This window comes from Lissotriton helveticus, chromosome 9, assembly GCF_964261635.1.
Source record: "Lissotriton helveticus chromosome 9, aLisHel1.1, whole genome shotgun sequence".
Lineage (NCBI taxonomy): Eukaryota > Metazoa > Chordata > Amphibia > Caudata > Salamandridae > Lissotriton > Lissotriton helveticus.
In genome coordinates this window covers 813,977,628-813,990,726 of record NC_136070.1, presented here as the reverse complement: position 1 = coordinate 813,990,726, position 13,099 = coordinate 813,977,628, and the positions used below count along the sequence as shown (strand labels likewise).

The 13,099-nt window shown below is 40.2% G+C and overlaps 1 protein-coding gene across 1 annotated transcript in view; it reads right to left on the bottom strand.

Moving 5' to 3' along the window:
• Nucleotides 1-696: 696 nt before the first annotated feature.
• Nucleotides 697-13,099, bottom strand: part of LOC144781895 (peptidoglycan recognition protein 1-like) — a 180,107-nt gene continuing 167,704 nt past the window's right edge. Inside the window, exon 4 of the mRNA XM_078660967.1 lies at nt 697-5,083. Within this exon, the coding sequence (XP_078517093.1) occupies nt 4,905-5,083 (179 nt within the window). The 3' untranslated portion in view covers nt 697-4,904. The remainder of the gene's footprint in view (nt 5,084-13,099) is intronic.

The following is a 13,099-nucleotide window of genomic DNA, read 5'->3' as shown; positions in this document are numbered from 1 at the left end:
AAAAGAGCCAGAAACGTAACCACTACTTCCCCCTGATGCATGCAGAGGGCTGGTTGGCATTCTACATTACCAGTTGTGAAAAATATTAATTGATATTTATTTTGTCTTAAGCATAGTTTTTTTTATATTTGTTTTAATTGTGTCAAAATATAAAAGTGTATGGATTTGTGACCGTTTCATGTAATATACTTAAAATATATGTGTTCCTGTTCAGGGAGTATCTGCCCTGGCAGCCCAGGTTGGGCAAGTTCACAATGGAGCAGGGGTCAAGACCAATCTGCATATGGTTGAAGTCAAGCTGAGATAGCATTGTGTGCAAAAAACGATAGACTGGAATGCAGGCTGAGTAATTAATTATCAGTGGCTGAGATTAATTCAAGCATCCCATCCATTGCCTTTTTTATACTGTAAGTTCCTACAGAAAGCACCCCATTACCACTGTTTAAGGTGTAAAAATATCTCTCCCATCTCTTCAACTGTTTATGACAATAGTCTGCCTAAAATTATGGCTGAAATCCCACCTTAAATTAGCACTTGCAGTGCTCACTTTATGTGATACTGCCCAACGTGTCCAAATAGGCTGAGAGAGGGCAGCTGTTTAAAATCTTCAGGAATGTAGTTAAAGTATCAGAAACATTTATGATTGTCATTTTTTTCTAAACATCATCATTTCTCAATCCACTTGTTGATGCATTATAGGCTTTCATACATATTTTTATTGTTTTGTATCAACTTATATACAGCACATTTGACATCATGTTAAATATTGATCAATGTAATTATGAATTTCACTTTTTTTGTAAAACGGTCACTTTAACTTTATCAATGCACATCTACCTATTCAACTTTAAATTAACACAGGTATAGCCCAAGGTCTTCAATGATATTTCACCAGTCTTCATCATTCCTAGAGTCTGTTTAATTGAAAACAATAACTATTACAATTAATTTCCAAACTATGACTTTGACAGAGGCGGGATATACAAGATGGAGGAACATTTAGTCGAACTTAGGGACACCATTGAGATCAGCAATTTCAAACCACAACTTCTTCCAAAGTTTTACCAAATCTCATCTACTTCTTGCTTTGTCTCTTGCCCAGGATTTGACTTAACAAGTGTGTCCCAAGCTCACATCTCATCTAGATTCCTGATACTGTGCTTCATTTCTCTTTGTAAGGAAGTGCTTTCACATTCTGCACATTTTAATACCTCTTTTACAAGATTTATATTCTGGGTACTTTGTTTGACTTCTACTTCATGGTATTTATTTATAAAGGTGTATATAGTGCAAACATGACGCATGTGGGTATGAGAGCACTTTATAATGTTTAAGGAGACACGTACAATAGACAATAACATCATTAAGGAGGGAAAAGGGTATGACAGAATCCCCAAGAGAGACCAGCTCAGGGGCCAAGACGGGCAAAAATCAAAAATAAGAACATAACATGCGAGAAATCAGCATGCATGCAGACTAAGGAACAAATCGTGTCTGGGAGTAGAAATCGTTGGTTCTAAGGCCGAAATGGGTTCATCAGTATCACTTTAACTTCTTTCAAGTTAATTTGCCCGTTAGCTATATTCAACACTGGGTGTATGAATTTGCGAATTATCTTGTTGGCTTTGAACATTGATTATAATCCCAACAAGCATGCTTTGCTTTTTTATTTATAAATCTTTCAGTTATTTTTTTATGTTTGAAATTACAATATCCATGTGTTGTGCATTTTCAAATCATGTGCATTAAATCAACATCAACTTAATTACATCTGGGACATTTCGCTTGTACACCTGGATAAATTCTGTAATTCCTTTTAGGAGTAAGATATACTCTTTGTACATAATAAAAGTAAATTCATTCAAATTGTGAATTTGTTTCGTTTTGTGGTACAATATGCAATATTTGATTCCAATTTTTCTCTTTAAGTGGTTTTCTCTGGTCTTTTTCCACTTCTAACCTAAGGGCATTTAATGAGCATGAAGTTTATTTCAGGAACACCCTATACATTCCCTTTCGGGCATTAGATTATTATTTAAGGCCTAGATGCCCGGATGCTTAATTGTGTCCAGTTTCCAGAGTTCATGTAGTGTTGCACCTACATAACTATGGAGAATACAGTATCATTCAGGTAGGCCATTCGACTCACAACTCTGGAAAGTCTCTTAGGGATCCCCCTTCAAGCAGATCACCTTTTACCGTCATTCCCTGCTCCACTAATCTTAAGGTATCTCTCCAGTACCCGATGTGTCAGATGCACTGTACACATTGTACTAAGAGTTCTGAATTTATAAGATTTTCATGCATGTTCTTTGGAGGGTTCCAGCCCAAGAATATTTAATATGCTCTGGCCAATATATTCCCATCACAATGCCATTTTATTTGGTGACAGGAGGATGTCACTAATATGAGAACCATGGATGTGTTCAGGATTTGCCCAAAAGCTGTATTTTTTTCTGTGGCCCCCTGCAGCTGTGCCGCTAAGGAATACAACTTCATTTCAGGGGCAGCCAGTCTACCCTCTTTCAATGGGAGACATAGTTTATCTAATGCTGCTAAATGTTTATTGGGTTCCCAGAGGGAATCTCGCAGGATAGCATTTGTTTACTAAAAGAGACACTTTGGTATAAAGGTCGAAGTGCATTAAAAAAAGCATGGGATCTGTGATGCTGCATACAATGGGGGTAGGGTCAGTGGTGGTGGGGTCAAAGGTGTGGCTAAAAAACTAAATATTCCGTAAGATTTTTCTGGTCATTCACCGTCAGGTAGCAACATATGAAATAACCCAAAGATTAAATGAAAAATACATTTAAAAAGTTGTCCCTCAGTGGGAAATGCATTGTAGTACACTCATAGAACCTCTATTAGTTAATGCACTGTAGAGTTCTGAGTATAACCAGAGAGCCACAAAATTAAATCTCGGTTGGTGCAGCGGAGAATAGTAACTTTTTAGTGCTACGAGGTCACAGCCTGTGGCAGAAAGCACTGTGAATATGTACGTAATTATTTTAAACTTGCATTACACACAGTATAAGATAGACTGCTAGAGAATGTGCAAAGTGTTTTAAGATAAAATGGTACTTCCAAAATATAGATTTGAGTAATACCCAGACTGTACGTAAGCAATTTTCTTTACATAACTGTCCCTTCAACACCTAGTCACGCGTAGTATCCACAATTAAATTGCAAGGGCAATTAAAGGTACATAATTCACAGCTCAGTTGTTAACTCTTTGCACTACCACTCAAAAAGAATAACGCTTTGTCATCACAAAGGTTTGAGTGATTCAATCAATTAAAGCCAGTACCAGCTCCCAAGCATCCTTTACATTTGCAGTTTACCATTTACATTTGCAGATTCAGCTTTAACAGAACAGGAGACTCACTGAATGACCCTTCAGTTGAAGTATTTAAACTGTCAGAATTAAGTGTCCCGGGACAGTTGTCTGTTTACAAAAAGTAGGGGAATGTTTTTTCATAAATCAAAAGAGTAGGAGTCCCGGGATCTTCGAACCTCTGCTTTTTTTTAGCAATTTTGTGAGGGTTCTGAAATAGAACATTACCCTTGACAAGGCCTCCAGTTATACTGATTTTTAAGAAAACTATTTCTGATCTAACATTGCCATCTATTAGGTATGTTTCAGTTCTATAAATATGTACTCCCAAGTACTTCAGTGTATTTGCATCCCATTTAAAACCGTAGACACAGATGGGGGTTCTCTCATTGGCCAAGGGTTGCCTCAAGGGATAGGCACTAGATTTTTTAAATTCTATTTCATTCCAGACATTTCTCTGAACTTTCTTAAAGCTGTCCTACACCCCTCTATTTCAGTCTGCTTATCCTGTAAATATAACAGCACATTGTTGGCGTAAAGTGCAAGGGTGCCTGCATTAAGGACAGGATTGTTTTTGTGCAGGAAGGGGCATTTCCCTCTTTATTTGTGTGTTGCAAAATGCAGCACACGTGGAAAGAGTAACTAACAAGGAGAAATAAAGAGAAAGGTGTGTATTTTGATGCATTACCAGGTTCATAAGTCTTAATAAATTTGGGAATGTGCGAGAATCCAAGAGTGGATGCATGTGAACACCTGTGCTCCATCCATGGGACGCCTCACAAGTTGAAATGTAACATAATGTAGTGCAAGCAGCTGCCTTGCGCTACATGTCTTTAGAAAGCCATGCAAATCAGGCCTTCTCTGGCTTGGTAAATAATACTGAAGACTTTGCGTTATCCTTGCATAGCCTTGGGTGATGCAGGGACAAGGCAAAGGCTTCATAAATATGGGCCCAAGTGTGTTATACCTGAAGTATTAATGCCCTTATAATGTGTTCCCTGATGTAGTGAACATGTTAGGGTTCAACTCACATAGCGATAGTATCGTTGACAGGGGGCACCCCTGCCTTGTGGCTCTGCCTGTTGCATCAAATCATATGCCTAGTTTGTATATGCGCTAAGGGGCTTGTATTGGTAATCCTGCCCATCTCTTGAACCCATCTCAGTCACTTCCATATATGTTAACATCTCCTGTCCAGGGCGTCAAAAGCTTTTTTGACATAATTTGTTAGGATCATGGCATTTGGATGGGTGTTCGTGAAGTAGTTCAATATTACTACCAGCCATCGTACATTGGCTGCTGTTGCTGATGCCACATACATATTGGATATGACAATAGTATGCAAGGACACATGAGCAGAAGAGGAACAGGGGAGATTTTGGGTGCAGAACTAGGGGTAGTCGAATTTTCTCATTCAAAGTGCTTTAGTTTTTCTACTTCTCTGACAAAAAAAAATCTTGAAGAGCAAAACCTTTCATGGTTACAATTTCCTTAAATTACCAAGATGTAAAATAAATACTATTTGTCAATCTAAAATGAAATATTAAAATATGCCAGCCGTTTCGTATTCTCAGGCTTGAAAGTGCGGCCATGTCTGGATCAGCTTGTACAAAGTATCTCCTGGACAGACTGTGTCCCCAAGGTCTCTGTGTCCCTTCAGGATGTAGTCACGGCTGAGATGTCCTCTGGAGATGCCGGCACAGATCAGAGTCTCCACTTTCTTCAAGGCATCAGCGCAAGGAGCTTGGTCTGAAAGAATGAGCACACAGAAAGGTATCTAGCATCTTGCATGTGGAACCAGCTCACCAAAACGTCATTCTAGGATTGAAAAGGCATCGAAGCTCAAGAAGACTCTTTTCCACTCAAGCCTCCCTCTAGCCATCAGCAAACAGGCTCTAAAATTTCACATCATAAGAGCATTTTCTCCCCACTATTAGCTAGCTTGCACACGTGGGGCCCGATTCACAGAATGAATTTAAGACTAAATCCTAAACTTACTACTATTTGGTATTCACAGAATGCACTTACTACTTTCGAGATTCACAGAGTGAACTTACTACTTTCGGGATTCACAGAATAAACTTACTACTTTCGGTATTCACAGAATAGATTTAAGACTACTAACTCTAAGTCCGAACTCAGGCCGGAAATTCCGGCCTGGAGGCGGAGCTTCCGGCTTGGGGGCGGAGCTTGCAACCCGGAGGCGGAGCTTCCGGCCCGAAAGTAGTAAGTGTATTCTGTGAATACCAAATAGTAGTAAGTTTAAGATTTAGTCATAAGTTCATTCTGTGAATCGGGCTTGTGCTGCCTAGGCTGCCTCTCACGAATAGCTCTTCAGTGCTTGTCAGTTATATACATATGAACCTATTATGAAACCTGGCCGCATTGACATGATAGTCACACAGCTGCGCAGCCTTTTGATAACAGTTTTGCAAGCGTTGCAATGTTCATACTTTTCCTACCTTTTCTGCAGCATGAATTCCTGTTTCATTTTCCTTAAAAAATCATGCCACATTCAGGAAACGTTAGCAAACATTTGTCTGAAAATAAAACTGCTAGTACCCTACCCATGCGTCATCAATTCCCAATCTGTTTGTTTCACAAAATACTGCAGTAATAGTACATAATGCTATAATCTGCTACCCTATACATACACCTCAAGCCATGCAATGAAAATACCAATGCTTCATATGCGATGTACAAACTGGCTACACACACCAAACACCCTAGTTGTTGGAATATTTTTATTCGATTATTAATCAATAATCAGAAAAGTACAGGATACAGAATAAAATCTCCATCCATAAAACACATATATCAAAGTAAAAAGCGAATAAAAATAATAAATAGATAAAAATGTTTTAAAACAAAACAGAGTCAAAAAGAGGCATATTGTATGTCCAATTCATGCCACTCTTATTAACAGTATTGAACTTAATAATACATAATTCATATATTCAAGTGTAAAGAGCTTTACAAGAAAGACCTAACAGCAGGATAAGCAAGCATCTGGCTATAGTGAAAGGATGGTCTAAACTGATAAAAAACCTTCGATCTCAAAATAGGCAACAAGTATCTTCTTCAAGAAAATTCACACAGTTTATAAAATAAAATTAACTGTTCCAGAGTCTGTGGCAATCTACCACCACAGAGGCAATTTAGTATCGAATTGGGATCATATGATCCAGATGGAAAACATAGCCTATACTGTATCTCACCCTGTCGAAATTTGGTAAGCAAGGATTTCTCCTGTGGACGTCTGACTATGGAGAGATAAGGCTCAAGGCCAATATTGATTTGAATAATTTTACAAGCTCTCATAATTGGCTTTTCTAGAACCACATCTTTCCTCCTGTACACCGCCTGCCTTAAAAATAGCTCTTTAACCTTCTGTCCATCACTTTTGTGGATCAACTAAGGAGCATAATATAGTTCTGGGCATTCCAACGATGCAACTACATTTTTAATATAGGTCAGCCACTGGATTTTATAACCATAGTCACAATCCAGACAATCTTGCATCACCTCCTATTAAAGGCTGTGTATTCCCCACTCCAAACTGTTACCCATAAAAGCAATGGGGCTAGTTTTACATAATGTTCAACATACCCCTGGTGCAGCTCTTCATGTACAAAAGAACTTGGGCTAGCAGGACACAATCCAAGCAATTTCACCACAAAATATAATCTCCTCCTGTTGTATTCTCATGCAGTTACAATACCCCCAAATGGTAGCACCATATGTGAGAACCAGTAGGCATTTAATTCTGTACATTTGGAGCAATGGAACAATAAGACAAACTTAAGACAGACTCAAGACAGACTTAAAATAGACTTAAGACAAACTTAAGACAGACTTAAGACAGACTTAAGATAGACTTAAGACAAACTTAAGACACAATTCTAACTTAAGTCTGTCTTAAGTATGTCTTAAGTCTGTCTTAACATTGTCTTAAGTTTGTCTTAAGTCAAACTTAAGACAAAATCCTAACTTTACTACTACTAAATGCCTTCTGTGAATACCAAAAGTAGTAAGTTTAGGATTTTGTCTTAAGTTAGTTCTGTGAATCGGGCCCTCTGTGTTTACAATACTGGGCTCCATGGTGTAAGGATTCACGGTTGCATGTATAATCACTAAAGAGGCGACTTGCTGGAGTTGCTCGTAAGACTGACGTAACTCCAGCAATGCGTCAGAACACAGATTCGAGTACCATGTTAAAAGCCCTGCGTCAATCCTTAGGCCTAGTTTGAGAAGGTGTAGGGATACTAACACAGTCCAGTCGTAGAGTGAAGCAGTAAAAAGTTGCAAATATCACAGTGTGAGTTCTATATGAGTTTCAATGTGGGAAACCCTACCCTGCATACATTATACCTGGCACAAGTATAATGTGATACAGGCCTCTACAAATTGACACATTGGACCAGTGCATCAGTTTGTAAATATGGACAAGTGTGGGGCACTCTTTGCGCTGTGGCTGCATCAAAGAAAATGATGTTGTGTTGGCGCTAGCTCCTTGTAAATAGGCCCGTTAGTTTCTTAAAGAAAGGTACGATAGTAGCAACTTTCTATGACCTGGGAATGCCCTCTATAGCAGCAGCATTACGAACATTAATTATCAGAGGGGCACAAAAAGAGATATTCACCTTATAAAGGTCTATTCAGACCCCATCAGGGATAGGAGCCTAATTAGAAGGACTTGGCCGAAGGGCAGAACTTAAGTCTTCCACCTCAAACGCGATATCTAATAGGAACTTAGGGGTCGCTAAACTCCCTCATATTGAAGTTGGTATTATTGTACAGCCAATGGCAGACTTTGTATTGTGACTGAGAGTCTTCTTGATGTTAGCAATTAGTTCGGGGAACCCTAACATTATAGCTACGTATGGACAGGTTGTCGGTGGTAGATTCAGGATGTTAACTTCCTGGATAATGCCTGTATTCTCTCACTTGACTCCCCTTTCCTCCCTTTTTCTCACCCTACACACATTGTTGTTGTAACTTCGTTTCCATCGGGTAAATGCAGTCACACCATTACATTGGTATCGTTTGAGGTAGAACAAGGAGGTAAAATGGCAGTATCTATATGCAAGTGTTGCTCCACATCTATAATGTTGTTTACGCGGGGCAGCTATTTGAGCATTATTAATGGAAGAAAGACAATTGGCAATCGCAAATTTCTTCGATAAAGTTGAAACAACTGTCTCCAAACTTTGCAATTTATCCACAAAAGGGGTCAATTTAAATGTTTCAACAATATCATCCCAGTTTATTGGTGCCACGTCACTAGTCTCTTTGTTGGCGACAGTTAAATCCTGCCTCCTTAAGGTTAAAGTAGGAGGAGGCCTCCCACCAGCAGGTCACTTGTTTTTGCACTTTCTTTTTGATGTGGCGGCATTAGCACTACCATTTGAGCGTCTGTTCCACTTTTCTTTATTGGGGCCTCATCGAGGGCGATTGCAGGCAGGATGTTATGGCTAAACCCAGGCAATCACTACCCTGGGCGATACTGAACACAGAAGGGTGAGGGCCTACCCCCATCCAAAGATAGTCGTGGCTCTACAAGGTCAATTTATTTAGCAATAGCCCCCCATCACTCTGCCCAAATAGGAGTTCAATGTATTCCCACTGGGAGGTTTGTTAACAGTGTCCTTCCCTTTGTCCCTATCCACATTCAAGTAGTGCTTGCCCATGTCCTTTAAAATGCCAATCCCATTAGATTAAGGGTTTGCAAAAAAAAGGACAAAACAGTCACATGAGCCTTTTCCAAGTGCCAAGCACCCCTGAGTCAAGGTAGACTCACCCATGGATCTCCAAAAGCAAAACCATGAGGTGTAGCCCGGCACGGCCTCCTCCGGGTGCTGACGGGTGCAGGACAGGCCTGTTCTTGGCCTGGGCGCGGCCCGCGTGCCTCCCTTGCTGCAGGAGCAGAAAACACGCTATATAGTGCTTAACAGACCCAGGTGGGTACAATTTGCAAGGGCCTTCTCCTTGGTCCCAAGGATGCTGGAACTTGTGGTCCTGGTCAGCGTGTGGCAGGCGGACAGCTGATGTCCCTGCGCTGCAGAAGCAGCGAACGTGCTTTATAGTGCTTAACAGCCCCTAGTGGGTACAATTTGCAAGGGCCTTCTCCTTGGTCCCAAGGACGCTGGAACTTGTGGTCCTGGTCAGCGCAAGGCAGGCGGACAGCTGATTTCCCTGCGCTGCAGAAGCAGCGACCGTGCTTTATAGTGCTTAACAGCCCCAAGTGGGTACAATTTGCAAGGGCCTTCTCCTTGGTCCCAAGGATGCTGGAACTTGTGGTCCTGGTCAGCACGAGGCAGGCAGGCAGCTGATTTCCCTGCGCTGCAGAAGCAGCGACCATGCTTTATAGGGCTTAACAGCCCCAGGTGGGTGCAATTTGCAAGGGCTTCCTCCTTGGCCCCAAGGATGCTGGAACTTGTGGTCCTGGTCAGCACGAAGCAGACAAACAGCTGATCTCCCATTAACCATTACAACACCTACAACCAAACATCCTGTTGTGAACCACCCAATTCAAGCGGCACACAAAGGCCGATTTCCTTACCCACCACGGGTATGTTGCTTATCGCACGGTCTTAGGAGAAAAGGAAAACGGAGGGGTGTCTCTCATGCTTCTCTCTGATGAGTTAGACTCATCTGGATTCAGAGCGTTATGAGTCAGTCAACCCTGCCAGAAAAGCTCTTATATTCCGGGGTTAAAAGTAAAAAATGAGAACCTTCATCCTGGTCCGTGAAAACAGATGAGAACCTTTACCATGGCCCCTGTAAACAGTAGACACATACAGTTGTTGATGTTATATAATAAAAGGTTCTGTATTATGTACAATAATCACTACCTTGTGTATCAGCATGATGGAAATTATTACAGCAAGCTCAGGAGCCATAATACAGAATAAAACGAACATTAGACACCCCCCAAGTATCACATTTCCCTAATATTTATAATGAATTAGTCTAACACCTCCCTAATGCATATGTATATTATGATATCAGCCTCATGTTTATCATATTGGATTACTGATATTGATTAGTATTTTCCCCTCAATAATCAGTTCCTGTTTCTCATCCCTACCAAATCTCAGCTCTCCTTATGCCCTTCTCCCCAATGATTATCTGTGAAGAGGGAGAGCTGTGCAGCCTTTTCATATTTGCACTTTACCATATGAACACTAGCTCAGTCAGACAAGCCTGCGACAGGCAAGAAAATATATCAAAGCACCCTTCCATCTTCCTGTTGCATTTTTCCTGTGTGAGACATGCTTGCCTTGCATTGCTACTTCAGAATCAGAACAAAGCTTTATTTCGATTGTAACACAACAATCTTAAAAAGCACAGATAAAAAGCATTTATAAAATCAATATAAAATGCATCGCGTGTTCTTAAAAGACATATTAAAAGTCAATTAATAGTACATATAAAAAGAAGCAAACATCGTGATTTTAGATAACAATACTCTTTCTCTGGTTAAGAATTATTTTAAAAAACATGGATAGCCTCCAAGCAACATATTCATTTTTCAGGAGCTGAAGTTCCATAAAAGCAGGACGACACTGTCTCAGTCCCCATTTCCGTAGAATTGGTAAGATCCAGACCTTTCTTGTCGCCCCATATAGTTTGCGAAATAAAACAATATGTATAGGTAATTGGGGCGACCGGTTGTCACATGGGCAGGGTTGTAACTCGTTTGCCCAATTATTCAATGTGGGAAAGGAGACAAGCCTATGTATTGTACCTAGTCTAAATCTTGTTAGTAGGAACCTGTCGTAAACACCTGGCACAAAAACTAAGTATGGCTGGAAGGTAAAAGTTGTAAGAACCATCTGATGCTGCATCACGCTGGGCTTAGTTATTTCCCTTGATAGTCTTTGGGTCTCCAGGTATAAAAGTACATCTTTTCTTAGCTTTTTCCTGGTAATCAGGGTAATAGTGTCAGGGTTGGTAAAATATTCTTGTTTACCCATATCTTTCGTGAAATCTTGGATAAACTTAATCCAGGGTATCCTTTGTGCACCATCCAGGCTGAGACTAACCAGTAATAACTCTCTATTGAGGGTGGTCCCATCACACAACCAGATCCTGTGCCACAAGAGGATAGGCTCTGCTTTAACCCCTTCGACGCTGATGACGAGCTGGGCTCGTCATGGCGTAGCCTCCTCGCACGCTGATGACGAGCCCAGCTCGTCACGTAACATGCGCTTTTGAAAATCTCAGCGTACGGGCGGAATTCCGCCCGCACGCATGCGGTTAATGAGGTCTGATATGTGTGGAAGACCCAGTTCAGCATGTGAAACATAAGTGGGGGTACTGGAAGGAACCGATAAAACGTACTTTAAAAAATAGTTTTCAACTAATTGAATCAAGTCCGTGTTCACAAATCCCCAAATACCCGCCCCATAGGTGGCAGTTGGTACACACTTAGCTTTATATATTTTTAAAAGCTCTAGAGGTGGTTTGCGTCCCAGTTTTTTTGCGAAGCTGGCTAGAGCGGACGTAGTTCTAACTAGTGCCAGCTTCTTTGCTTCAACAACCTTAGCCCAGGTATCGTTATTACTAAATAGGATACATAGATAAGAGAAGCTCTTGGTGGCAGTGATCCGATTTCCCTCCACAAAAATATCTCCACGCTTTTTAATACCATGACCACATCTCATTATAAATGTTTTTGAGATATTAATTCTGAGGTCAAGATTCTTCATAAAATTATGGAAATTATTTAAAGTCTTCTGCAGGCCATTCTGGGTACGGGAGAAGATCACAGCATCGTCTCTAATGGAAAAAAGGGGGACCCCCTCTGAAGCAATTCATTTTTGGGTCAGGGAGAAGAGGGGACAACAACAATCAATACTATAAAAACTCTCCCTCACGACCCATTTATTTTTTATGGATCCATATTACAGATTCCACCAAGGGCACTAACAGATACCAAAGACCATATGTTTCTTTTACTTTCTTATTTCACTTTATTTAGTCATCTTTATATAGTCATTTATGATAATTTTTTCTTTTTTACTTTTTCTTTTTTCCACTTCTTTCTTTTGTGAGTAAAAATTCTAAAACAAACACAATTTTATCACAAAATTACAATATTGCGAAAGATATTAATACAATAAGCCTCTACTGAGTTTCATACAAGCCTGGGTAGAGAAAGCATGCAAACAACATCATACATACACACTACATACATACTATTCACACTGCACACTCCATCTGCACGAGTTAACACGTTTCAGTTGTTTATCTATTGATCACAGTTAGTTCACTACATTCCGTAGGATTAAGTAATAGACTTGGTCAACGTGTTTAGGTGGGATAAACGATAGTAGGAACCACCTTCTTCAGGACCCGTCAGAGTATTGCATAGGAATCTCTACACCCAGGAGTACCTATAAGAAAAATATATATGTAAGTAAACCCTTAATAGGTAAAGTGCCCGTATTCTAACATTAAAAACAGCGACATCCGCTTGGACCTAAGCATTACACATGTCCTGTGCCAAATATATCAATAGACGCGTGTTTTCAGCCATACCCGTGAGGAGTTTGATTATTTACATCTACATTCTCAGTACATAGTTGTTGTTTGTACCTCCATGAGTCTTTTTCTGCATATTGGCCCTACTCATTTAGGTCACAGCAGGTTTGTTGTAGCAAAAATGACACTATCGGCCAATCGACTTTTATTTCATCTTGTTTTTTCTATTTTCCGATCACTTTGATCTTTGGATCGCTCTTCTTTGATTTGTACTCT